The following is a 27,214-nucleotide window of genomic DNA, read 5'->3' as shown; positions in this document are numbered from 1 at the left end:
TAAATAAAACGGTGGCTCTTTAAAGGTTTCATATCATAATTATTGGAACAAAAGAGATTAAAAATAATAGGCTTTTAGTCTATAAATTCGCTCTCAAATTAATCTCCCACTACAATAATGTATTAATAATAAATGATTTTACGATTATGACGATAATATCTTATGTGAGTAAATTATTCTGATAAAAAATTACGGTATTAATTTGAAAATATATTTTTTAAGTGACGAATTGACTTTTTTTTAACAAGACATTATATGCATACATTTATCTAGCTTTCCTTAACAAGTTACAAAAAATTTCCTTCGACTTCAGTTATCTTTATTATAATCGAATATGTTTTTAATTCTATATTTTTTCTATATGAATATGTTAGTACTTCTTTCTGTTTTTTCTTATTAATTATAAAAAATTATAAGAGACCATTTTTTCTGGTCAAACTAAGATATTTAAATTGAAAGGATCGAAAGCTATAAAATATCAATATTTGGATAGTCATTGTTCATTCTAAAGCTGATATTAAATCACTTGATTCAAATTAAACTGCCTCAACTTCAAGGTAATTTTCCATCCAAAAACATTTTTTTTTTAAAAAAAAACATTTTGAGCTTCTTCTTTTTTTCCAAAATAAAAAAACCTTTATTTCCAAATTGACTAGTGATAAAACCCAACCCCCAACTAACTGAATATGTTGACAATGTGACTTTTTAGACATATATTTATTATTATATAAAAACAACACTTGGCAATTCTAACACGCAACGACTCTTGATAAGTTGTTAGATCAGTTGTGGAGTTAAAAATTTAACAGAATTTTTCTTCTTTAATATAATTAAAGAGTGTATTAAAGAGTGTGTGTATATATATATATATATAAAAAAAACTTTCGTATGTGCTATAATTTTCTGATAAAAAATATGCATGATATTCAATGGCGGACTTACCTGTTGGTCAGGGGCGTCGAGTGTCACCTCTTCATCGGAAAATTACGTTGTATATAGCGATAATTTTACTTCAATAAATATAAATGTATAAATTGACGCCTCTCATAATAAGTCGAAAGGTTCAATCTTATTGATTAGAGGTTTGCAAACACTCCATAGATCGTGTGTTAAGCCTATATTATATTTTAAGGACTTCAGTAATTAAGAGTTAATATCACTTTCTCATATGGGGTCTAAATACATCTCATCCTTGTATAAATAAAAACAATTTTTAAGTGTGGAGTATTTGCTCAATGAATTAAGATATCGATAAGTCTATAATAACTAGTGCATTATAATTGATCACAAAAGTCCTTTTCAAATTATTAATTAATACAATCTAGATATATTTTTCTATAGGAACATGTGTCGATAAAATGGTGACATTCCATGAAATTTTTATCATTTAGAAAATGCTCATGAACATGGCATTATTGGGATACATCTAAGAAGTCATTGGTATTAGTTAGGTATCCATTAAGGACTATTAAAATATTTTTTTTAAAAAAATAATAATAATGGATTAAGCGATATACCTTTAATTCGTTGAGCGAGAGTCCTATTTCATACAAAACTCTCATCACTGTCAGGGGCGGACCTACGTGCCGTCCATGGTGTTCACCCGAACACCCTTGATAAAAAAAAAATACACTGTATACCTAAGGTAAATTTTCTGGATTTGTGTGGATATATATATTTTGAACACCATCAAACACAAATGAATGAGATAGCCCAGCGGCAGCTAAGCTCAAAGTTACGCGTAACGTCCTAGGTTCAAATCTTTGGGTTGGTGTTTTATTTATTTTATTTTGTTGGCTTATTTATTTACATGTTTATACTTTTATTTTCCGAACCTCCGAAACGAAAATCCTAGGCCCGCTATTGATCACTGTGGTCGACTTTGCCATCAAACAAGTTTAGTGTCCAAAGGTTATAGCTAGTATGATTTTATATCCTTCTAACATATTGATTAACATATACATTGATGAAATACATATGTTCTAGTTTGAGAAATTTGTTGCTTTATAGTTTATAATATTGTATATGCCACAAATTATACGTTCCTAAGGCTTTTAGAAAGCATGAAAATTGAAAACTAAGTAAACCAATGTACATGAACATTCTTAGTCAGAAGATACATGTTATTCAATATTTTTTGTTTTCGAAAAGCATATGTAAATTATTTTCATATGCTTTTCGACAACCATAAAATTATATGAATTTTATAAAGTAAAGTGCAAAATTCCCTAAAATCATGTAATTGGGCTAGTTGGGCTGTTCCTGTATCTCCTTGTCGAATGGGCCTGCTTCAAAGATTACAATGAGCTGAGGAAGTGCACAAAAAGCCCATTTCATTCCCGTTTAAAACTTTGCGTTTTCTACATTTAGTAAGAAAATTATTTTCATCATTTTAAGTAATTCATTATACATTATGATACACTCAGAAAGTTTAATATAACTTACCAATACATGATTTATACACTAATTATACATTATGATATATTAAAAAGATGAATATAACTTAATACATGAAATATACACTACATATACATTTACCATTCAACTCCGAAAAACTCGAAATCTCTTCTAAACAGTCCTAAATCTTAAATATGAAATTCTCTCAATATTTTGATATATAATTCGACTTATATTTGCGATAGGTCGACTTTTTTTTAAAAAAAGGGAAACAATAAAGAAGAAGAAGGTAGCAAAGTTTATGAGAGGCATTCTACGTAAATAGGGCAAAGTACAAAATTGCATACACTTGGGTGCTAATTTATTATACCATATTTTCGAAAGTTTCCTAATTATAATAATCTCTTATTTTTCATAAACAATACATTAATTAAAATATTGTCGTGCCAGATACATTAAATCTCTTTTATTATCGGATACATTAGTCTCCAGATACATAACTTTTCAGATAAATAACAGTGGATGTATGTATCGGGTACTAAAATACACATAATTCATAATCGGAAGGATATATCCGATATTATGATGAAAGAGAGAAAGAAAATGATTTTTTTAATTTTTTTTTTTAAATAATAAAATATTTTAGAGATTATGATATCTAACATTATGTATTTATGTAAAATTTTCTGATTAATTATCCGTTATAAAAAGGTAAACCAAATCAATTTACTTCCATTGTAACAAATATCAAATAATTTTATCATCATACATATATATAAATATAAATATTCAAGTGCATTTGAAGACCAAAAATACAAAATAAGGACCATTTTGTTCAATTTCCAAAGTTTCTGGTGATTTTTGTCCCTGTAAATTGTTCTGTTAAACCCTAGTAGGGTTTAAGAAGATTGATTGCTCAAGTTAAGCGCCCCATAAAAATCGCTTACCAAAACTCTCTCATACGTTGTTTATAAAGTCAGGTATTCTCCTATTTTTGAAGTTACTATGATAAACTTCTTGAAAAACCAATTTTTATCACTTGATAATGGTGGATTTTCTGTATAATTCAACCCCTGAAGAGGTTGAAGATGATAAAAAAACCCAACCTTTTTCTGACCCTTTAAGCCAACTATCTATCCCTGATTTTGACGAATTTTCTTTGTCTTTTGCTGATTCTCTTCTTGATTTTGATTCCCTCAGTGATTTGATGTCGGATAGTCCTATGGCTGATAAAAAACAACAACCCCTTGAGCTTGGTTCTGTTAATGATGGAGTTTCTGAGAAATGTGAAACTCAAACTGAGGACCCTTTGTCTTGTTTGAATCAAGAAGAGAGTCAAATTGGGGTTTCTGAGAAATGTGATATTCAAATGGAGGACCCTTTGAGTTGTTTGAATCAAGAAGAGTGTCAAATTGGGGTTCCTGAGCAAGGTGATATTCAAACTGAGGACCCTTTGAGTTGTTTGGCTCAAGAACAGAGTTCTGAGAATGGGATGAAAGTTGAGGACTTTGAGTGTATAGTTGAGGAGAAGATGGGTAGAGTCAGTATAAGTGGGACAGAGGATGAAAGAGTGGTTGATCAAGCTGATGTTGGAAATGTTAGTGGCAGTGTGGTGGCGGCGGCGGCGGTGATTAGCAAGAATGAGGAGAGTGATAATAAAGTTGTCATCAGTAGTAAGGTTGTGGAAAGAATTGTGAATGATAATGGAAATGGTAGTACAGTGAGTAATAGTGATTCGGAGTCTGAAAGTGAAAGTGAAAGTGAAAGTGAAAGTGAAGCCTCTTCCTCGGCCTCTAGTAGTGACAGCGATGAAGATGAGAGTAGTTCTAATGATGAAGCAGAAGAGGAGGCGGATATGGAAGAAGGCGAGATTGTAGCATCTGATGTCGATGAGATGGTTGGTTGGGATGACGACGATGAGGACACTGGTGTTAAGGGGCCTATCAGGTCTAAGAATGAGGTTCAGGTAATAATTATTATCACTTTATATGTAAATGGTAGTGCATTTGAATTACTAATGATTGTTATGTTTGAGCTTTTAATGAAAGTGAAATATCAGACGTCCACGGTCATTGTACCACTTAAGCTTATAATCCCTCAGTTATTGCTTAATCAAATTTTGGTCCATTACACAAGACATTTACTTGAGGCAGTGCTGCTTCGAGTTATGAATCTCCATTTGTTTTCAATCATGGAACTGGTTGAGGAATGTAGTGAACAGGATGGGCGCTCGAAATCAACCATATGTATAAAGTAACAAAATTTAGTTGTACCTAGTTTAATAGGCATCTTCCAATGGAACCCGGAGGCAAATTAAAGTGCAAGAAAGAACTTGTGTCCTATACACATTTAGGAGATTGTTGTCTTATTACAGAACATAAGCACTACTTCACATTTCATGAATAGGTATCAGCATGAACATAATCATCAATAATAATTGAATTATTAATTATGAATTTATCTTCGTTATATTGGAGAACATTATTATGGTACCACAATAAATATACTAATTCATTGTAGATGCGTCTATGGAGTGATTATATATTCTCATTTTAGTACTGCCACTGAATGCTAATACTACTGATGTTACAGATATCTTGAGGTAGTAGTTTAAGTGCGAAACAATTTGGTAGGTAATTGTATATAGTATATACTCAAGTCTTAAGTGCTTGATTCTTCTGCACCTTATGGAATACAATGGAAAAATGTCTAAATTTCAGCTAAATAGCAAGAAAACACACCCTTTTTAGGGCGTCTATAAGAGATGATACTCTAATAGATCCCTGTAAATCATGAACAGGATTTCCGAGTAAAGAATGACTGGCCTACATATAGTCAACTCTGAAACACAAATCTTTGATCATTGTAGTAGAATTGAACCAGAGTCACTTATGTAGGTACATGTCTAAATGTTGCAAATCTGTTAGCATTTGATTGACAGCTTGAAATTCTCTGTGTATTTAGTGAGTAGTCTAAAGATGTAAAACGGAACTTTGTGCGAAGTGGAGTTCATCTATCTCCCTGATTATGCAACCAAAGTCCCAGTTATTGGCCATACCTAAAGATAAAGAGGAGTGATGTTAGATTTTTCTGTTTTTACCTCACCTTCTATCTTCTCTGGCATCATGTCGCTTTTGGTAGACTTTGCGAATGCATACTAAACGGAGATCGGAAGACATAATTTAGAAGAAGAAAAAGATTGCTTTGTCTCCGTTTTATATCTATCTGCTTATCTTTTGAAGGACATCTTGATCAATCACTGTCAGATGATATTAATCTATGGGGGGAGAGTGCTAATAAATTTATATACTGATGATATTAAGAGTAACGCCTAAGAGTAGAGTGTTCTAGATCTCTAAGAAGCACTTTAGCCAAAGAACTATCTATAAATCCATCAAGAAATTATGCGGCACTGCAAAATCAGTTGGAACCAGACAACCAGTTATTCCTGTTCATTTTAGTCCTTGCTGAACATTGCATCTTTGGGTGGATTAAGTAATCTGGATTTCGCACTTCTCCTTATATGGTTAATAAGTTCAATTCCAACAGTCGGTGTTGCCATAACAATCATTTGCTTCTATTGTATTCTAAGCGCTTCTGCACTAAATATATTCTTGACATGAAAATAGTGGCTTTCTCGGTCTCATAGTTATTTGTCTTGAGAATAGGAGCCAGCAGATGTACTTTTTTAGAAATTTTATGGTGCTGACCTGAAGAACTTAAAAGGGTTGACTTGTGTTAAGTGAAATGAAGTACAGTATGATTTTGGAAACATGTATTTGTTTTGGTCACCTCATGGATGATTAGCACATGAAAGTGATGTTTTGAATTTGCTTTCATGTTTTATGTCAACATGTAAAAACTCAATCATCCTTGTTAATTACAGGTTCTACCCCCAGTTCCGGAAGTGACTGCAACCTTGCAACCACATCACCAGATGCAGCCTGTAGGAGTTGTGTCGTCGGTAAGACTAAAAAGCTGAAAACAAAAAAGTCAAAGATTATGTCAATGGTGCTTGATTATAATTAATTAAACTTTGTTATCTAAAGGGCTTATTTCATCTATGTATGGTGTGACAGACTATTGGGGCCCAAGTTGTAGTAGAAGGGGTGGAGAAGCATACTCCTCTTTGTGATGGTTCTATTCTCTGGATAACAGAAAGCAGATTTCCACTTGGTATAGTGGATGAGATTTTTGGCCCTGTCAAGAACCCATACTACATTGTAAGATACAATTCGGAAAATGAAGTTCCCCCTGGAATCCACCCAGGCACCTTGATCTCTTTCGTCCCTGAATTTTCAAGTCATATCTTAAATGACAACAGTCTTTACAAGAAAGGGTATGATGCATCTGGTGAAAATGATGAAGAGGCGTCTGAGGATGAATTTTCTGATGATGAGAAGGAAGCTGAACACAGGAGAATGCTAAAAATGAAAAAGAGGGACGTCACGAATGACCAGAAACCAGGAAACAGGAAGAAGGACAAAAAGAATCTGAAAAATCGACCACAGAACTGGAAACATGATCAAGGTGTGGCTATGGATGTGCAACATAAAAATGGTAAGCCATCAGTTGACCAAAGTCCACGCTTTATCCCAGCTGCTGCTGCTGCTGCTCCTATGGATCAAGGCATTCATCAAAGCGCCCCTCGTCAAGGACATGGACAGAGTATCAGGCCTCCACCAGTTCCTCCATTCCCTCATATGCAAAATTCCCCTGGCTTAGCATCACCGTCAACTGGAGTTTGGCCTAATGGATTCCCATATCAACAGCCCCAGAATATGGGCTTTCCTAACACACTGCCGAATATGGGTATGTCATGGCCCCAACAAGGTCATCCACAGCAAATGTTTCAAATGCCATTGCCAAATGCATTACCTTTTGAGCAGCAAATAAATCCAGCTCTTCCGCCTAACTTTATGTTCCCAGGTGGACTACCAAATTTTGGTGCAGGGCCATCTTTTGGACCTTGGCCTGCGTTTGGACAAAATGTTTTTAATCAACCAGGTATGCCGATGGGCTTACCAGGCCAATTTACTCCTGCACCCATGAATTTGGGAGGTCAGGTACCAGCGAATGGACCGCAATCAGGACAGAACAACAATTCACAACCAAATGCTGTGGTTCCTGGGTATATTAATGGCTCTCCAAACTTCAATCAAGGACAATCACCTTCTCCAATGAGCATACCAGGCCAATTTACTCCTTCACCGATGAATTTGGGAGGTCAGGTACCAGAGAATGGACCAAAAGCAGGACAGAACAATAACAATGTCTCTCCAAACTTCAATCGAGGCGCTCATTCTGGTGGTGGTCGGAGAGGAAATCACAGGGGTGGTGGACGTTTTGGTGGTAGGAGAGGTAGGTCACAACGTAACTGAAGTTGTGGAAGCCTTTACTTTATAACTTTCATTAGAAAGGTTAGTATAGTAGTTTTATGGTTTTACTTTTCCCTTCTCTTTTAGGGATCAAGTGTGTGTAGTAGGACTATCCACCTTCTTATGTAATGAATTTTGTCCCAAATTCGAAATGTTTGTTTTCCACCAGTTCTCTCCTTGCTCGAAAATGCACAACGATGCACAAAAGCCTTGTCTTTACACATCTGCTCTCAGTTTTTGCCTTGAATGATCTTGGAGTGTAATGGGATCAGGTACTCAGAAGCAAAGAACCATACTTTGGATTCTTCTATTTTCGGTTTTCCACCAAGCATCTGGTAATTTGCGTTTGGGGGCTTGATTAATTCGGATTTGTACTGGTAGGTCCCACTTTTATATGCCACAGATTCACTTTTCGTATAGTTTTCAAATATTTATGTGTTAAGTTATGAAGTATTGAGGTAATTTAGCTCAGATTAGTCACATTTACTCCTTGGAAGCAAAACATAAGGGGGTGCTCCTAAAATAATTGAAACAACAAACCAAATCAATTTGAGTTTATTTTTATGCAAATGTTTAGAACTTATAGTACATACTACATAGTACATTTAAATCTTTTGTTCTCATATCACGTAAATATATTCACCAAACTCTGAAAAGAAATCACTTAGTATTTTTCTTTGCTGGAAATTAAACATGAAACTTTATGATACTCAACATACGTCATCAGCCAAACGGCCACACCCTTAAATGTTTGTTAGATAATACTCTTATTCGTATATGGTGGTTGCACCAAATTGTATAAGTTGATCTTTTTAAGTCAAACTAAAGAATACATACGGTGAAGTGGTAAAAATATATTTAAGAATTTATTGATTTAATATAAGTATCAAACGAAGATCAAAATCTTTTTTTCTAAATAGGATAGCATTTTGATCAGTTTATTTACGTCCTTTACCTCTCTCATAGTTCTCAACATGTATATTTGTTTTTATTCACTAAAGTACTACGTACTTCATTTGCCAAACTTTTTAAGGGGTCGTTGGAATATTTTTGAATAAGTTATTCCATCGTATACACGGGATAGTTTGTCCTACACCTTTTGCTTTTTCGATGACTAGATTAAGATTTTGTGCTTTTATGGGGAATGGTTGAATCAGTCTTGCAAATTCATCCCTCCATTTGGGTGCCCTTTATAACGCATTAATGAAAAAGGAAAACCAGTATAGTGGGAGGCATCTTTTTGGAAATATGAAATACTTTAGCATTAACCCTTTATTTAAACGATGGGTTCAAACGTAACATTTAGTGAAGTTTTACTCATAAATTTATATTCCGCATCAAAATAAATGAAAAGGAAAACAGTTAAGCACGATGCATCAATATTTATAGACAGAAGAAAACCTTTGATTGTGAATGTAAAACGGCAATTAATGGGTCTTAGATATGTCAGCAAAAACATGAGCAGTAAGGGGTTTTAGATGAATTAATAATGATGGGGAAAACATACCCCATTCAAATTGGAAACAAATTTATAGAATAATTCAGCCTTTTGCATTCTTTGTGAAGTCACTGCACGTCTGGCAACTGCAGTCCGAAAATCTGCATATTTCGCAACCAAAACAAACACAGGTGGTGCAACCTTTACATGTTGGAGAACGAGAACATCCCCTGTACACCCTACGGCTTGCTCGCTCTTCTTCATCATCACATGAAAATCTGATACATGCAAGTCAGTAGTCGAGCAAGTCCATAATTCAAAAACAAGAAAATTCTAAGATCATCACTTCATATTTGACAGCTCCAAGAGAAGAGAAAGAACAAAGTAAGCTGACAATCTTAACAAATTTGCATATTTTGAGTGACATTGGAAATGAACGCTTTTGTTAGTTCAACAACTGCAAAGAAAAGATCGTTACACGGTATAGCAAGTAGCAAAGAAAGCTTTTTACCACCTAATAAGATGGGGACATGCATCAGCATATTCCTTTATATCACTTGAAACTACAACATTTCAGATCTTCACCAATACAAACCAAGAAAGTAGATGGCATCTGCAGGGGAGTGGATGCAATTACAAGGGATGGCATTTTAAATTCCAATACTCATAATAAACAACTATTTATCTCAAGCACAAGTGGTCGACTTCGAAAATATAACAAAGCAAAAAAGCATTCTCCTCTAGAGGATTAAGTTCTGACCATAAGCAGAGATCCCATGAGCAACAGAATACTATGAAGGACAGTACTTCTGGAAATGAAATCGATAGCTATTTGAATGCAGTAATAGCTGTAATTAAGCTTTACTTCCAGTCACCCTTTATCTGTTAACTCTGCATATATCATCAAATCCGAAGTGCCATTTAACTTGGATGTGGAGCAAAGGCCATATGAGTTCCCTTAAATCCCACCCCAGAATAAGCACTTTTTTCCTTTTTTCTGTTTGTGCTTGGGGGTGTGAGTTTAAGATATTATGTGAATAACTGCTACAAAACTAATATGTAATCACATATCCTAAACTATCTTCCCATTTCTAGAGCATCATATGTAGGTAAATAAACTGATCAAAGAGCTCCCCTCTCAGATTCTGAGCTGTTCTTTCTAAAATAAGGTTCTTACACCTTTTACCTACACAGTATTAGTATGATATAGGTCATACATGAATGCTTAGTCATGGTTCAAATTCGATCAGATCGTAAAGTACTTCGCTAATGACGGTTCACTAGGATGAATATTAAATATTTCTTTGAATCCTTCTCCCAAACATGCAAGTTCCACAGCATGCAAAAGTTTCCAGCCTGTACTTCTGTTTCACCTTTCAGGACTTTCCTTCTTTTGCCAGGATTTCACCATTATCATATGAAAGTTTTTTTCTTTTAAGGAGGAGGAGGAGCAGAACTAGAACTTAGAATGGACAAGATCCACCGATAAAACACATATTGCCTGGTCGTTCATGCTGGACTGAAAGACATCAAATGATTTAAGTGGGAAAACAAATCATATACAGATTTTACAAAGGTAAGAGCACTCATGAATCAACTAAAGACTTCCAAGACAAACTAACAAGATGCAACTATTTTCCCATTCCATAACTTCTGCAACCATTGACAATACCCATTCTGTGAACAAGATACAATTTTTGTTACTTTGATCAATTAAATAAAATTTTCTTTTAGGAAAAAATCAACCACAGCATGCATGTATAAGAGGGTGGTGAATCCAGAAAATGAAGAACAAAATAACAAACTTGAATAAGAGGAACATACTTGTCATAAGGAATACAAGAGCAGTTCCAATGCACATTCGCCAAAGCATCATGGTAAGTTCTGCATTCTTCCTTTGAACGGAGACGGAACCTGCGGGCTTTGTTGCACTTGGTACATCTTAAGAACTCATCACGATGACAAGCTTTTCCATTTTGAGAAATAGCATGCTTTAGAGACTTATTATAATATTTTAGCAATGGGGTCTTTACCACAGGAACTTTATCACCATTGACAATGATCCATACATTATTTTTCCATTTCCTAGCAGTTTCTCTCCCAGAATGCTTCTCAAATGCAGACGGAGTAAGCTTGTCTGTTCACAAAACACAAAACTCTTAATAGGATCACAATGCACAACAAGACTATGAAATAATGTAAAAGAGAGGAAAATATAGCATCAGATTCAACATAACACGTTCCATTAACTCTCCACTCATTTTTACAGCACATACAAGAAGTATTTACAACTAAGAAGCTGACTATCTACATTCCAGACAGAGAAAAAAGAGACTCTTGTTAAGTAGCACAAGTACAAGTGGTAGGACTTAATTTACTTTATCAGATAATTTTTTCTGTGGGGTGTTATTTTATCAAAGTACAAAATCGATTCTTTGTGGCTTATGATTGTAAAATATAAAGAAAGGAGGAAACCAAGAGGATACATAGTGAATGATTAAAAAGAGAAATATGCTCTGACAACAAATGCTGTCGAGAGAATCTGGTGAGTGATAGTATAAGATTTCTTTTGATATCACAGCTAAATATTCAACCAAAAACACTGCACAAGCCCCACGATAAACATTAATTAATTAAGAGTTGATAGTTTTCAAAAAGTTGCCATGGCCAAGTTGTAGAAATGGTAGAACCAATGAGTTGTTTAGCATAAGTTGATACCATCAAAAGTGATGCTTTGAAGAAAAATCAAACAGAACTCTAACTCTGCATCAAAGGTCAAGCAAGAGTCTTAAACAACTAAACCTGCCTTCAAAGAACCATTATCACACAATGTATTTCTACCTTTGTTTGACATGCTTATCAACAACATATCCCGTGTAATCTCACAAGTGGAGTCTGGAGATGATAGAATGTACGCAAGGTAAGGTTGACAAGAGACGCACAAAATTGCCATAGAAACATCAAGACCTTCAACACACAACACCAAAGAACACACAGTACCACAGAAGCAGAAACTATGCTCTCTGAGGCAAACTTACATACACATAAAATGTTACACATAAATCAAACACAGAGTCGACGATAGAATAAAACCCACGAACAACATGCATTTGACGCAAACCCCCATTTGATCTAAAGTTTGTTAAAAAAAGAAAACCTTCAGTGCATCCAGGAGTACATTCACAGGTGATTTCAAGTTCACCAGACGAGAAAACCCTAAGTCTAGCAACAGCATCACCATATCGATGGCTTGTACACCCACACATCACCTCCACATAATCATCGCATCTCTTTACCCCACTTATCTCACGCAACTCCTCTTCCGTGAACAACAACGTCACCACTCCGTTACCACCATTCTCCATTGATGAAATCTCTTCTCCTCCAACTCTCTCTGTTACCTCAAAACCAAAACAAAATCCGTAAAAATCAAAATCAAATCAAAAAACAAAGAATCAAATCACCCACTTGCCATATATATCCGTGTCTGCTTTTGTATGTGTCGATGCACACATACATATATATACACACAGATTATAACTGCAAATGCATTTGCTGCAGATATAGAGAGAGAAAGTGAGAGAGAGAATGACCCAGATTGTAAAAATGGCCTCCCTCAGCAAGCACGCATCTCCACGGAGTCAGTCCAAGAGATCTGGTGTAAAAAGCGTTGAAAAGGAGGAGCTTTAGGGCTTTTTATAGAGAGACGAGCCTCTTTTACTCGTAAGAATAGCGATTGCGAATTTTTTAATATTAAAAAATGATAAGAGTTTATATTTTGAATTTGTCTCTGTTATGAATATAAATGTTAATGTATGTTTAATTATTGTGATGTGAATAGTTTTTTGGTGCATGCTTAGTAGTGGGAGTGACTTATGGTTAATGTTTATTTGGAATTATCATTTACGACGAAAATTGAAGAGTTTATATTTAAATCAAACTCTAATTTGATTTTAGTTTTGTTTCTTTTCAAAGAAAAAAAAGATTCCTTTACGACTCTAATTTATTTTATTTATTGAGTTTGTTGAAATTCTATATTTTCGTTAGCTAAACGCAAAGTTCATGTAATATACTCTACTATACTAATTGAAGTAATGCTAGAATACATATTTTTACTATTTTACTTTGGATTATTAATTTACTTTACGTAGTAAAGTTGCTATAAAGAGAATTTTATGGAAGCACAAATGAGGGTGTATATATATAATAGGATAAAAAAAATAGAGATAGATAAAAGTTTTTAATTATTGCATAGGAAAAGGTCCTCAATGACCCATGTGACTCTGTTTTTTCCCTTTTTCCAACGGAAATGTAAAAAACTAATACATTTATTTGCATAGGTAAAGTGGTTAAAAAATTTGATTAAGAATAAAAAAGTTTTTTTATCGTTTTATTATAATTGTGTTGACAAAGTGATTAGTTTATTCGCTTATTGTTATAAATCCATTAAATAAATGGATAGTCCATAAAGTTAGTACATGAACAACCATTCATATTCACTAGGTTACATGAACCTTTTTGGATAAGTATGTATCTATTTATTATGATACTTAATATGGTGACCTTTGGAATGATTTCTCACTCTATAAATAGGGTTGTTCATTCACTATTGTAATATATACATATGAAACTTATATATACTTGAATAAAAGAAAGTCTTCTCCTACATCTATTTCTCTTGTCTTCTTCTTATAATCTTGATTTTACAACACGTTATCAGCACGAGTCTCTACCAGTTCAAGTAAAGACTTTCAAAGCCTCGGAGGTAAGAATTTCCTTTATTTTTAAATAATGTCTAATCTTTCTAAACTTGAATTTCTTGCTCTAGACATATCGGGAAAAAGCTATCTATCATGGGCACTCGATGCAGAAATTCATCTTAATGCGATGGGTCTAGCAGACACCATCCAAGAAAATAATCAAGCATCGAATCAAAACCGTGCTAAGGCGATGATATTTCTCCGTCATCACCTTGATGAGGGTTTGAAAATGGAATATCTCACTGTTAAGGATCCTCTGGTGTTGTGGAACAATTTAAAAGATAGATATGACCACCTGAAGTTGGTTGTCCTTCCACAGGCACGTTATGATTGGATCCACTTGAGACTTCAAGATTTTAAATCTATCAGTGAGTATAACTCTTCTATGTTTAAAATTATCTCACAATTAAAATTATGTGGAGAAAATATCACTGACCATGATATGCTGGAAAAAACGTTTTCCACTTTCCCTGCCTCGAGTATGCTTCTGCAGCAGCAATACCGAGAAATGGGATTTAAAAAGTATTCCGAATTAATCTCACATCTCCTTGTTGCTGAACAACATAATGATTTACTGATGAAAAACCATGAAAGTCGACCTACTGGTTCTATGCCATTTCCTGAAGTAAATACGGCAAATTTTCACCAATCTAAGCGTGAAAAAGGTCGTGGCCCCAGTCGTGGCCGTGGTCGTGGTCGAGGAAGAAATCTCAATCATGGTGATCGTCTTGCACTAAATAATAACATTCAACACCAGCAGTGTAAAAAGAAGAATGAAAAACATGACGTAGTGCAGAAGAAAAATTCAGACAACAAATGTTATCGATGTGGAGGAAAAGGACATTGGTCACGTACCTGTCGTACGCCAAGGCACCTGGTTGAGTTATATCAAGCTTCCCTGAAGGAGGTGAAAAATAACGCAGAAGCCAACTTTATCACGGAAGATACTGTTGAACCCATGCATCTAGATGTAGCGGATTTCTTTGAGAACCCCGAAGGAAAGATAGATCACCTGATAGGTGATGGGTCTGTGATAATATAAATATATTTCATTTTCGTCGTTTATATGAACTAGTATGAATATGTTTTCCTAGATTTGTAAATAACTAAAAGGTTGTGTATTGTTTTTGTTTAGTAATAATATTATAATGTTTATTTCTTTTATATCTTTTATCTTGAAGAATATATGGATACCTCAATGATCAATCATGAAGATATTTGTATAATTGATAGTGGAACAACGCACGCCATATTCAAAGATGAGAAATACTTCTCCTACTTGCTTAGAAGAAAAGCAAATGTTACTACAATTTCTGGTAATTCAAACTTAATAGAAGGCTCCGGAAGAGCTACTATATTTCTGCCTAAGGGGACAAAACTTGTCATAGAAGATGCTTTGTTCTCTTCTAAATCCCCAAGAAACCTGTTAAGTTTTAAAGATATTCGCCGAAATGGATATCATGTTGAGACAATAAATGAAATGAATGTTGAATACCTTGGTATTACCAAGATTGTCTCAAACCAGAAATATGTATTGGAGAAATTATCAACTTTATCTTCTGGCCTGTATTATGCAAAAATAAGTACGATTGAAGCACACTCTATCGTAAACCAGAAGTTTACTGACTTAAAGACTTTTGTGCTTTGGCATGACCGAATAGGTCATCCTGGATCAATAATGATGAGACGAATCATTGAAAACTCAAATGGTCATCCATTAAAGAACCTGAAGATTCTTACAAATGATGAGTTTTCATGTGCTGCTTGCTGCCAAGGCAAATTGATTACTAGGCCATCACCAATGAAGGTTAACATTGAATCCCCTCAATTTTTGGAACGAATACATGGGGATATTTGTGGACCTATTCACCCATCTAGTGGGTCGTTTAGATATTTTATGGTCCTAATAGACGCATCTTCAAGATGGTCTCATGTGTGCCTCTTATCATCTCGCAACCTGGCGTTTGCAAAATTATTGGCACAAATGATACGATTAAGAGCGCAATTTCCAGATTATCCCATTAAGACAATTCGTCTTGATAATGCTGGCGAATTCACATCCCAAGCTTTTGATGCTTATTGCGTATCGGTAGGGATAAAAGTTGAACATCCTGTAGCTCATGTTCATACTCAAAATGGCCTTGCTGAGTCATTTATTAAGCGCTTACAATTGATAGCAAGACCTCTACTTATGAAAAGTGAGTTGCCTACTACTGTTTGGGGTCATGCTATCTTACATGCAGCATCACTTGTTCGTCTCAGACCGACTCATTATAATAAATACTCCCCATTACAATTGGTATTTGGTCATGAACCAAATATTGCTCATCTTCGAATTTTTGGATGTGCTGTATATGTGCCTGTAGCACCACCTCAGCGCACCAAGATGGGCCCTCAAAGAAGGTTAGGCATATATGTTGGGTTTGATTCACCCTCAATAATTCGCTACCTTGAGCCATTGACGGGAGATTTATTCACTGCAAGATTTGCAGATTGTCGATTTGATGAAACAAATTTTCCGCAATTAGGGGGAGAGAAAAATAAACTTAAAAGTGAAATTGCATGGAAAGTTTCGTCATTATCTCATTTTGATCCACGCTCCCCTGTGTGTGAACAAGAGGTCCAGAAGATCATCCATTTGCAAAACATAGCAAATCAAATGCCAGACGCATTTACTGATTCAAAAAGGATAACAAAGTCACATATTCCTGCAGTAAATGTGCCTATCCGAATCGACGTCCCAAAAGGACCATCTACAAGTGTCATAGCTTCTGAATCACAAATACGCCTGAAGCGTGGTAGACCATTGGGTTCAAAAGATAAGAATCCTAGAAAAAGAAGTACAAAAAATGACACTACAAAAGAATTTCACGAAGAAATTCAAGATCTGATTAATCCTGATATTCCTGAAGAAATCAGTGAACCCGAGACTCAAGTAAATGAAGAACTCTCAATAAGTTCTTCTACAGGTGATGGGATAAGTTTAGATCGATCAAAAATCATAGTGGATAATGTTTTCGCATATGATGTTGCACTTAACATTATGCAAGGAAATGAGGATCTTGAACCTCTATCCGTCGAAGAATGTCGACAAAGACATGATTGGCCAAAATGGAAAGAAGCAATTGAATCAGAATTGAATTCACTTGCTAAGCGTGAGGTTTTTGGACCAGTAGTCCAAACGCCTAGTGATGTTAAACCAATTGGCTATAAATGGGTCTTTGTACGAAAAAGAAATGAGAGAAATGAGATTGTAAGATACAAGGCACGCCTTGTTGCACAAGGATTCTCTCAACGACCTGGTGTCGACTATGAAGAAACATATTCACCTGTTATGGATGCAATAACTTTTCGATATCTCATCGGTTTAGCTGTACATGAAAATCTTGAAATTCGTCTAATGGATGTGGTTACAGCTTACCTTTACGGTTCACTTGATAATGAAATTTATATGAAAGTTCCAGAAGGACTTAAAATGCCTGAAGCATGTAGTTCAAAATCTCGGGAAATATATTCAATCAGATTACAAAAGTCATTATATGGCTTAAAACAATCAGGGCGCATGTGGTATAATCGCCTCAGTGAGTACTTGATAAAACAAGGTTATATAAACGATGTCATTTGTCCTTGTATATTTATTAAGAAAACAACATTGGGATTTGTTATTCTTGCTGTTTATGTTGATGACATTAATCTCATTGGAACTCCAGAAGAGGTTCAAAAGGCAATTGAATATCTAAAGGAAGAATTTGAGATGAAAGACCTTGGAAAGACAAAAATTTGTCTTGGACTACAAATAGAATATTTAGTAGACGGGGTCTTCATCCATCAATCTGCCTATACTGAGAAAATCTTGAAACGATTTTACATGGACAAAGCACATCCATTAAGTACTCCAATGGTTGTCCGATCACTTGAAGTGAGTAAGGATCCATTCCGACCTCAAGAAGAGAATGAGGAACCTCTTGGTCCAGAAGTACCTTATCTTAGTGCAATTGGGGCACTTATGTATCTTGCTAATGCTACGAGACCTGACATAGCATTTTCTGTTAATTTGTTAGCAAGATATAGTTCTTCCCCTACACGAAGACATTGGAAAGGAGTTAAACATATATTGCGATATCTAAGGGGAACTAGTGATATGGGTCTGTTTTATACTAACAAAGATAGTGCAGATCTTGTTGGTCATGCAGATGCAGGTTATTTATCTGACCCACATAAAGCTCGATCACAAACAGGCTATCTGTTCACATATGGAGGTACTGCTATATCATGGCGATCTACGAAGCAGTCTATTGTCGCTACTTCTTCAAATCATGCTGAGATAATAGCCATTCATGAAGCAAGTAGAGAATGTGTATGGTTAAGATCAGTAATACATTCTATCAAAGAAAGATGTGGTTTGAAGTGTGACGTCAAGATACCCACAATACTCTTTGAAGACAATGCTGCATGCATAGCTCAATTAAAAGGAGGCTTTATAAAAGGAGATAGAACGAAACACATTTCACCAAAATTATTCTTCACACATGATCTCCAGAAGAATGGTGATATTGATGTGCGACAAATTCGTTCGAGTGATAATCCAGCAGATTTATTTACTAAATCTTTACCGGCCTCAACTCTTGAGAAGATGGTTCACAAAATTGGAATGCGGAAACTTAACCATCTGAATCGTGGTTTTTATCAGGGGGAGTAAAATACGCACTGTACTCTTTTTTCCTTAATCTAGGTTTTGTCCCATTGGGTTTTCCTAGAAAGGTTTTTAATGAGGCAGCAAATAATGCGTATCAAAAGATATGTGTACTCTTTTTCCTTCACTAGAATTTTTTCCCACAGGGTTTTTTTCTAGTAAGGTTTTAACGAGGCACAATATCTATGGACATCCAAGGGGGAGTGTTATAAATCCATTAAATAAGTGGATAGTCCATAAAGTTAGTACATGAACAACCATTCATATTCACTAGGTTACATGAACCTTTTTGGATAAGTATGTATCTATTTATTATGATACTTAATATGGTGACCTTTGGAATGATTTCTCACTCTATAAATAGGGTTGTTCATTCACTATTGTAATATATACATATGAAACTTATATATACTTGAATAAAAGAAAGTCTTCTCCTACATCTATTTCTCTTGTCTTCTTCTTATAATCTTGATTTTACAACACTTATTACTTATTCATATATTTATCAGCCATTATTAACGGTCTATATTGCTCCCTCCGTCTTATATTACATGTCACAATTTATAAAATAGAATTAAAAAATTTAAGCAAAACTAAAAATACATTATAAGTAATATTTTTAAAATATGTATTGGAACATCCTTCGTCCAAGGTTGGCACCGTCTATAATGTATCCATATCTTTATTTAGAAGTATTTGTTATAAATTATTGTTAATTTATAAATTAAGATAAAAGTATATTTTTTAAAATTTATTTTTGAAATTATTCGAAATAAGTATAAATGTTTGTATAGAATTCTATGAAAGTTCGTCATTATCAATTTTGTATGGATGATAACGCACATAAATAGAGAGTATAAGGAAGAGCCGGGTGAATTAATAAAATTATACTTTTTTATTTTAAAAAACGTAGAAAATGATGTTTTATTCGTTCTAAAAGCATTATCTTAATTACAAAAATTAACGTAAAATAACAGTAAATACATTAAAGAAAGTGCACAATGTTAAAATAAAACAACCAATCTACTTGTATTAAACATGAGTAATTTAATACTCTCTCCGATTCAATAGTAGTTGTCGCCTATACTAATTGAATTGTGAGATTCTTTTCATTTTTAAAATTAACTTAATTGTTTAATTTTCAAGATTACTTTTAAATGCTCTTTTAATTTTATTTTTATTTATTAAGTACTCTTTTCGTTTTATTTTATGTGGTAATATTTGACGAGGAATTTAATAAATAATGAAGACTTTAAAATGTTTAACAAATTATCTTACAAAAATAAAAATAGATTTATTTTTCTCTCTGTTCTCATAAATATATTTAGTATATTGTTTTTAAAATTAAGTAGACCAATAAGGATAACAGAGAACATGTATCTTTAAATACTTACCATATAAGTAAAATTGATATTTTTTAAAAAACTGACCAAAAAATGATTTTATTATATAAAATAGGACAAAAAAAATACTATTTTTTGCTTAATAAATTAAAATAATATTTATTTTGAGACTCTTAAAAAAATAGCAAAAGTTGGCAAGTAGGTGGAGGGGTATATATCATCCATTGTCTTTTAAAGGGCTTTTGTGTATTGGTGCTATAAACTTCTTCTCATTTTTGGAGAATCATTTCATATTCTTGTTTTTATGTGCTTTCTCTACAACTTTTTTTTTTTTTTAATCATTATTAAAGAAAACAATATTTTTCATCATTTTTTTTAATAATATAACCTAAAGATAGAACACCCTATATATACGCAATGGAAAATGATAAGAAAATTGCAACATTACACTTTACTAATTTAACCCCCAAAATACATACATTTCATTGACTACTTTGATCTAGTCTTACATGGAATCATATGCTAAAAAGTTATGCAAGTGGCTTAGTGATGAGAGTCAAACTTTCAATATCACGAGGTGTATAGCAATTTCATATTAAATGAAAAATTTATATAAGTGAGGACTGAGAAGTCCTGCATAAGATCATATAAAAAAAAATTATCTCTCGCATCAATATATATATACTTTATCTGTTCCTATTTAGTTGTTCGTATTTTCTCTTTTAGTTGTTCCTATTTACTTGTTCATTTTGACAAATCAAGAAAGGAAAAAAAAAAATTCTATTATATCTTCATTTAAACTTCTTGAAAATTTCCAAGTTTTAATTCATCATTTTTGATACCATAATTAATAAAGGTAAAATTATAACTTTACTATGTTAATTATTGCTATTTTAATATGTGTGTCATTTCTAAAGTGGACAACTAAATAGGAACAGAGGTAGTATGAGACAATGTAACACTCCCACACGTAGTGTATTGCCCAGAGATAATAAGGGTGAAATAAGAATTAAACAGGTATAACTCTATTATCATAATAAGAATACTCTCTTCATGCATATTTATTTGTTATTATTTAACTTGACACGAGTCTTAAAAATAATCAATACAATGATATATGACCCCTAATTATTATGTGCTGAGAGATTAATTAAAACTTACTATAGTACTTAAATAATAATAATATTATCTCTTAATTTTACCAACTTATAAGTTTTGACAAGACACTTGTTACACACAATGATTAATTTATCCTTTATTATTGAATGTTCCTTTTCACCAGAAACTTACTACTCTTCATTATAGGTGCATCCTTTATGTGTTTTGAACTACCAACATTAACACTACCTAGAAGCTAACATAGCCAACTTACACACATATAGTATTTAAATTCTATCATAACAAACTTTTAGAGACTCAAGTTGTCATGTTGGGAGTTGTTAGTACACACCTCGCGTCTAAAAACTGAGACGAAGTCAAAATTTAAAATTTATATTATGTAAATTTTATTTCCTAAAATTATTAAATTCAGTCGAATACGATATCGTAGTTCCATCATTGCTTTAAAGACAAAAAGGTGAGGGCAGGAGGAACCATTTTCTCCCCTACAAATATATTCCATTCCAACTCCCACTTGATGAATTATGACTCATGTTTACTAAAGATACTTAGTAAGTGTTTGGAATATTTAAAATTTATAAGTTGGATTTAAAGATACAGTTATATTTGATTACAATTTTTTATATTGAGTATTTAAAGTAACGTGTGTAGTTATTTATAGTACACTTAATTACACCTTCAAACAAAAAAATAAATAACATACTATTTCATATTGAGTTTCAAATTGTCATTGTCAAACTTTGATTTTCAAACAACAATGAAAACTTATAATTTCCAAAAGAATTAAATAATTATTATCCTTAACGTTATTATTTAGTACAAATCGTTAAATTAATTTGAAGTTGAAATTTATTCAATATATAATTTTCAAATAAGTTGATATCTTTATAATTTTAATCAATTAGAAAAAGTAGTAAATTAATGTAGTATAGTCTAGCTAACAGACATAGCGCACATCAACTTTAAATTGTGATGTTGGAAAAAGAAGTCTGCATTACTGTTATTAATGCAAACAGAGTTCTAAAACCCAAGCTATAAGTTATTACTTTTACCGTCTCAATTTATGTGATAATTTTTAAATTTATAAAATTTAAATATTTATTCTATTTAATTATAGTTATTTATTATTAACTTGATAAAATTTGAAAAAAATTATAAAAATAAGAATAATATTATTATTTTATTTTATAACTTTATTAAATTTAATGTTTTGAAAAATATCTTAAATGATAAATAGCAAGGATAACATTAACAGAAAAGATAAATTATTTATTAATTTTCTAAATTGTATAACTATTTTTAGAAAATTATTTTTAATATATAATAGATAATTATTATTGAATCAAGAAATATATATATCTTGAAATACTAGTTATTATGACTCACAATATTATTAAATATTCTTGAAATTTAAACGGTGCCATATAAATTTGGTTGAAGTACTGTGTAGTACTTACTCTCAAAAGATACTCTTGTTTTAATTTGTGATTCTGTGGCCTGTCTTTTCTAAACCTGCTCCAGGCCATCTCTTACAACTTTGCTGCAGCTTCGACTACGATTCAACCTCCGTCTCATTTTGTATGTCATTTTTCAAATTTTAGAAGTTAAATAAATTTATTTTTAATCATAAATTTTTCATAGATATTATAAATATTTTAAATTTCGTAATATTTTTACGTCGCTTATAAATATATAAATTTCATTTCAAAAAAAAATTGAAGATTTCATGCCTAAATTTTCGATCAAATTTAATTTGTTTGACTATTAAAACATAAAAAATGTCATATAAATTGAGACAGAAAAAGTAGTTGATATATGTATTTTCCAATACATAAAGTTCAATATTTTAAAACCTTTGGGGTCAACCACATATCCGAAACTCGAAGATAGTAGGTCTAAATTCGAGTCTCTAGGTTTAGAATTATTTTTGTAATACTTCATTGTGAGAATTTTTAATGTGAATATAAATGTAATATGAGAATCGAACCGTAGGTGTAAAAAGAAAAAGAAAACAAACGGTCACCTAACTAATAATAATATTTCTGCAACTTAATTAACTAAATATTAATTTCTTGAAAGTCAATAACCTAATCCAAGGGTTGAATTCGATATATCAACAACGTCTTGCACATGCACACACAATTATTACTATCTTGATAATTTAATAGAATGAATAGTTTGTTTAATAGAATTAATAATGAAATATTTGTATATATGTTGATTAAATTTGAATTTTCATTAAAAAATAGAGTTAAATCTTCCTTAAGAAAATTGACTTTATACCTAAGAATAACTTAAATCAGAAAGTTTTGTTTGGAGTAAAAGAGTAATAACTATTTGTGTTAATTTTATTTCGTTTTTTAAATATTTGAAATGAAAGTGTATATGACCGACATGGGTTATGCTGCACTCTTAACTAGACGTTTCGGGTTCGAACTCTAAATATGAAGAAAATTCTATTGAAAGCATCACTCTCGAATAGATCCTGCAAAGCGCAATCCAAATTTAATCGAAACTCTAATGTGAACTCCAGATATCAGATGGAAAACAAAATATGTATATATATATATTGAATAACTCCAACCCAAAAAGTCAAGCTGGGATATAGTAGGCCTACCTCTTTTTTTCTTTTTTATTTGAGCGACTATTAACCAAACTTTTAAAAATAAAATATAACAAAATTTGTGTTGATCAATAAATTTTAAAAGTTATTCTGAGCAATGTATTTGACCGCTCGTTCTCTATTATTTTGTTCTTTTTTTATTCTTATAAATGCCATCTTTTTTTTTTTTGGGTTAAAGGAGTGTTTTTCGGTGAATAATATATTTTTAATTTATTATAAATCGCTTTGATTATTTTATATAAATATTTATTTTTAAAAAAAATTAGATTTTTTTTATTTTTTAAAATTAAAAAATATATTTTTTTGACCTCCCAAAAAACTTTAAACAAATTATCACTAGTAATATGCAAATCAAAATCTTTTTAACCTTCTTAATTTATGTACACTAATTTAACTTCGTATATTTATAATAATGTGGCCCCTTAATTTATTGTAATAAATATATAGTAGCATAACTATTACTATTACCGTTTTCGCTTTAATTAGAATCCAATGGATTTAAATTTTAAGGTTTGTTCCATTGATATATAAACTGTAGATCCATATATATATATATATATTATTATTTTTATTTGTTTATTTTGTTGATGCCAGCTTGTAATGTTTATAATTTACAATTCTAGTATTTTATTTATTGTAGATGTAGACCAATGATAGTGACAAGTCTCTAAACATGTTTGTTGAATTGATATAAATGTCAATTGGTTAATATTATGATGTTATTTGTAATTTGTATTTACATAATTAACTATTAGTAATATATCAGCATTGTCTAGCATGTTATAAATATATATTCAGAATTTAACTGCATAAAGTATATTTTTATTTTCTTAGGTAAAAGAAAGAATTAATGAATTATAAAAGTACGGAATCTAAACGATAGATGAAAGTAAAAAAGATACTTAAAGTATTAACTTAGTCTGTTATATATAGTTTTTATCGGTTTTATTTTGACACGTTAATTTAACTTTTTTATTTATTTTCATTTATTATTTAGATTTCGGATTCAGATTCGTAAGGAAGTATCGAGTTAATTTTGTGAAAAAAGGACTGAAAAAAATATTAACATAAATATTTAAAAATTATAAAGGTAATAATGTAACACTTTTATTGGTTAATATTAAATGTTTTTAGTCAGATTACATAGACTAAAACGAAATTTGTTGTTTTTTCCTAATTAATTTGTTTTCACGTTTCTATATATAAGTAGAGAGATTAAAAGGGATATCATTCAACTAATTAAAGGTTAAATGTTTTTAGTCAAAAATCAGAATAAAGTAGAATGAAAATTTGTAGTTTTTTCCAAATTAATTTGTTTTCACGTTTCTGTATACTTAACTATAGATCTACAAATATATTTTTTTCTTAAAAGAAATTGTTTGAAATAATAATCTATTAAATTCATTTTATTAATTTAGTAGCTACCTACTATAAACTATGTGTGAGAAATCTTATAGGGTAGAAAATATTCACTCTACATAGTCAAGTAGGGATAGATTAGATTCGTTTGTGATCGCATATATTTTGATTTATTTGTCTAGCGAGGAGAAATCGCGTCAAAATAACTTTTTAAATTTGTCGATTGAATACAAATTAATCGTAATTATAATTTAAAAATATCACTTTTTTATTTGATTTTAATTTTTTTTAATGAGAAAATAAAATTTCTACTATTAATTGAGTGATCGCAATGTTACCAAGGTATTATTTATTCAGTCAGTTTAGAGTTTCTGTAGTTAGCATATTAACGATAATAAGCCAAATAAATGATCTGTAAAGTTTCAATTAAATGGGAAATATTTTTTATCAATCGAACAAAAAAAGCAAATGAATACCTAACAAATTCCAGTCACAATTATTGACCGATATGAAGTAAAAACTAAAATAGAGCCGTTTCCATTTGTCTATTCATACTTATATTTGCTTAAAATATAATTATGTGAAATTAAAGTTTAGATTAAAATATCCTCAAATCAAATCACCAAAAATAATTGTATAATGGGTTAATATTCGAAATTCACAATCATAAAATTTTAACATGATCTGTATTAAATTATTTCCACAAATGAAAATTTATATTACAAATCTTATCAGATTTTTGTATGCTCATATGTATCCAGATTCATGTATCTTGAGATATATGGGATCAAAATCAGGTTTTATTTGCTTTAAATACATTATATTCAAGTGAATTCGCATGTATCTATGATACATAACAAATCTCGTTCGTCTCGCTCCTAATATCGCTTGCAACTATCTTGCGTATCTTGAATACATAACTATCTCGCTCATCTCTCTACCCATCTTACTCGTCTCTCTATTTTGATGTATCTGATAGCAAAATTACATGTATTTAGGTCTGAATATATTAGTTTTTCCTAAATAAAAGTTTTTATTGTCAATTGGAATTTGGGCCCAAGTATTCTTTCATCTATGACAGATAATTGGCCAAGCCCACCATGAAACTTACTATACCGTGTTGAAGCCCAACATTGGATTACAAGAATTATTCATTTTTTGGAGGCAAATTAATAAATCAAATTAAATGCCTCTCTCCCTCAAACTCTCGCTCGCCACTCTCCCTCTCTCGCTCGCATCCTCTCACTTGTATAGAAAAGCAAGTGTATAAAATGCGTTTTTGTTTGTATAAAGCGAGAAATTATATATATACAAATATTTTCGTTCCCCTCTCTGCCTTCTCCCGGATCTCGCTCGCCACTTTCCCAGGTCTCGCTCGCCACCCTCGCCTCTATTGCTTATACAAACAGAAACGAAATGCATAAATTGTGTTTCTGTTTGTATAAGGCGAGAGAAAATTGTATATCCACTTGCAAATACATATATTTTCGTCCTATACACTTATAATTATACAATAATATTTTCCTGCCCAATTTTCCTTTTTTTTTATTTCTTTCTCGTTTTATACATACACAATTAATTTGTATACAACTGCTTTCTTTTGTATATGTATAACGAATTATACAATTGGCTTCTTTGTATATGTATAGAGAGTAATACATATTTATGTTTGCTATGGAGTACATTTATACAAACTTTGCTATAACATACAAATATGAATTTTGTGTTTGTTATATGTGAAAGTTGCTCTTTTTTGAACACTACTACTGTATATGAATTTATTTTTTACTTTGTTTTTTTTTTATATATCTATTTGAATATGTGGTATCTAGGCTTAATGAGAAAAGTTCATGTATTTTTACTTGAGGGAATTTTCAATGTATTTTTACTTCAGGGAATAGTGGTTAACCTTTAGACATATATAACAGAAGTTTAAGTTAAAGAAATGGTTTGAATGAGCATCACTCATATAAAATTTCAAACATGCACTTCAATACGCGAAAATTTAACAAATTAAGTGACAATATCAAAATCGTATATTCATGCACTTCGATCGGAAAACAATCACATCCATACAAAATATTATTACAAGTTCTTTTTTTGA

General features: G+C 31.9%; 3 protein-coding genes across 7 annotated transcripts; 2 read left to right on the top strand and 1 right to left on the bottom strand.

The window, feature by feature from the left end:
* The first annotated feature begins 3,226 nt into the window (after window positions 1–3,226).
* On the top strand, window positions 3,227–7,946 carry LOC107024039 (H/ACA ribonucleoprotein complex non-core subunit NAF1). Of its 2 annotated transcripts, XM_015224917.2 has the most exons (4): window positions 3,227–3,377; window positions 3,598–4,363; window positions 6,284–6,361; window positions 6,477–7,946. In XM_015224917.2, the coding sequence occupies exons 2-4, from the start codon at window positions 3,605–3,607 to the stop codon at window positions 7,776–7,778; spliced, it is 2,139 nt and encodes a 712-aa protein (XP_015080403.1). In that variant the 5' UTR covers window positions 3,227–3,377; window positions 3,598–3,604; the 3' UTR covers window positions 7,779–7,946. The 2 variants fall into 2 exon arrangements, with proteins under 2 accessions (XP_015080403.1, XP_015080402.1); XM_015224916.2 differs by having other exon boundaries at window positions 3,260–4,363.
* Window positions 7,947–9,137: 1,191 nt separating this feature from the next.
* On the bottom strand, window positions 9,138–12,952 carry LOC107024376 (protein ULTRAPETALA 1). 4 transcript variants are annotated; one of them, XM_015225347.2, is made up of 4 exons: window positions 12,807–12,905; window positions 12,371–12,607; window positions 11,038–11,350; window positions 9,138–9,491 (listed from the first exon to the last, which is right to left on the bottom strand). In XM_015225347.2, exons 2-4 carry the CDS (start codon window positions 12,576–12,578, stop codon window positions 9,317–9,319), a joined length of 696 nt encoding a protein of 231 aa, XP_015080833.1. In that variant the 5' UTR covers window positions 12,579–12,607; window positions 12,807–12,905; the 3' UTR covers window positions 9,138–9,316. The 4 variants fall into 4 exon arrangements, with proteins under 4 accessions (XP_015080833.1, XP_027773971.1, XP_015080834.1 ...); XM_027918170.1 differs by lacking the exon at window positions 12,807–12,905 and adding an exon at window positions 12,686–12,804; XM_015225346.2 differs by having other exon boundaries at window positions 9,158–9,491; window positions 12,682–12,952.
* A 1,148-nt stretch (window positions 12,953–14,100) lies between these two features.
* LOC114078043 lies at window positions 14,101–15,015 on the top strand. Its single transcript, XM_027918547.1, has one exon. The coding sequence runs from the start codon at window positions 14,101–14,103 to the stop codon at window positions 15,013–15,015; it is 915 nt and encodes a 304-aa protein (XP_027774348.1).
* The last annotated feature ends 12,199 nt before the right edge of the window (window positions 15,016–27,214 follow it).

The sequence above is a fragment of the Solanum pennellii genome, chromosome 7 (genome assembly GCF_001406875.1).
Source record: "Solanum pennellii chromosome 7, SPENNV200".
NCBI lineage: Eukaryota > Viridiplantae > Streptophyta > Magnoliopsida > Solanales > Solanaceae > Solanum > Solanum pennellii.
This window is presented reverse-complemented; position numbering and strand designations above follow the sequence as displayed.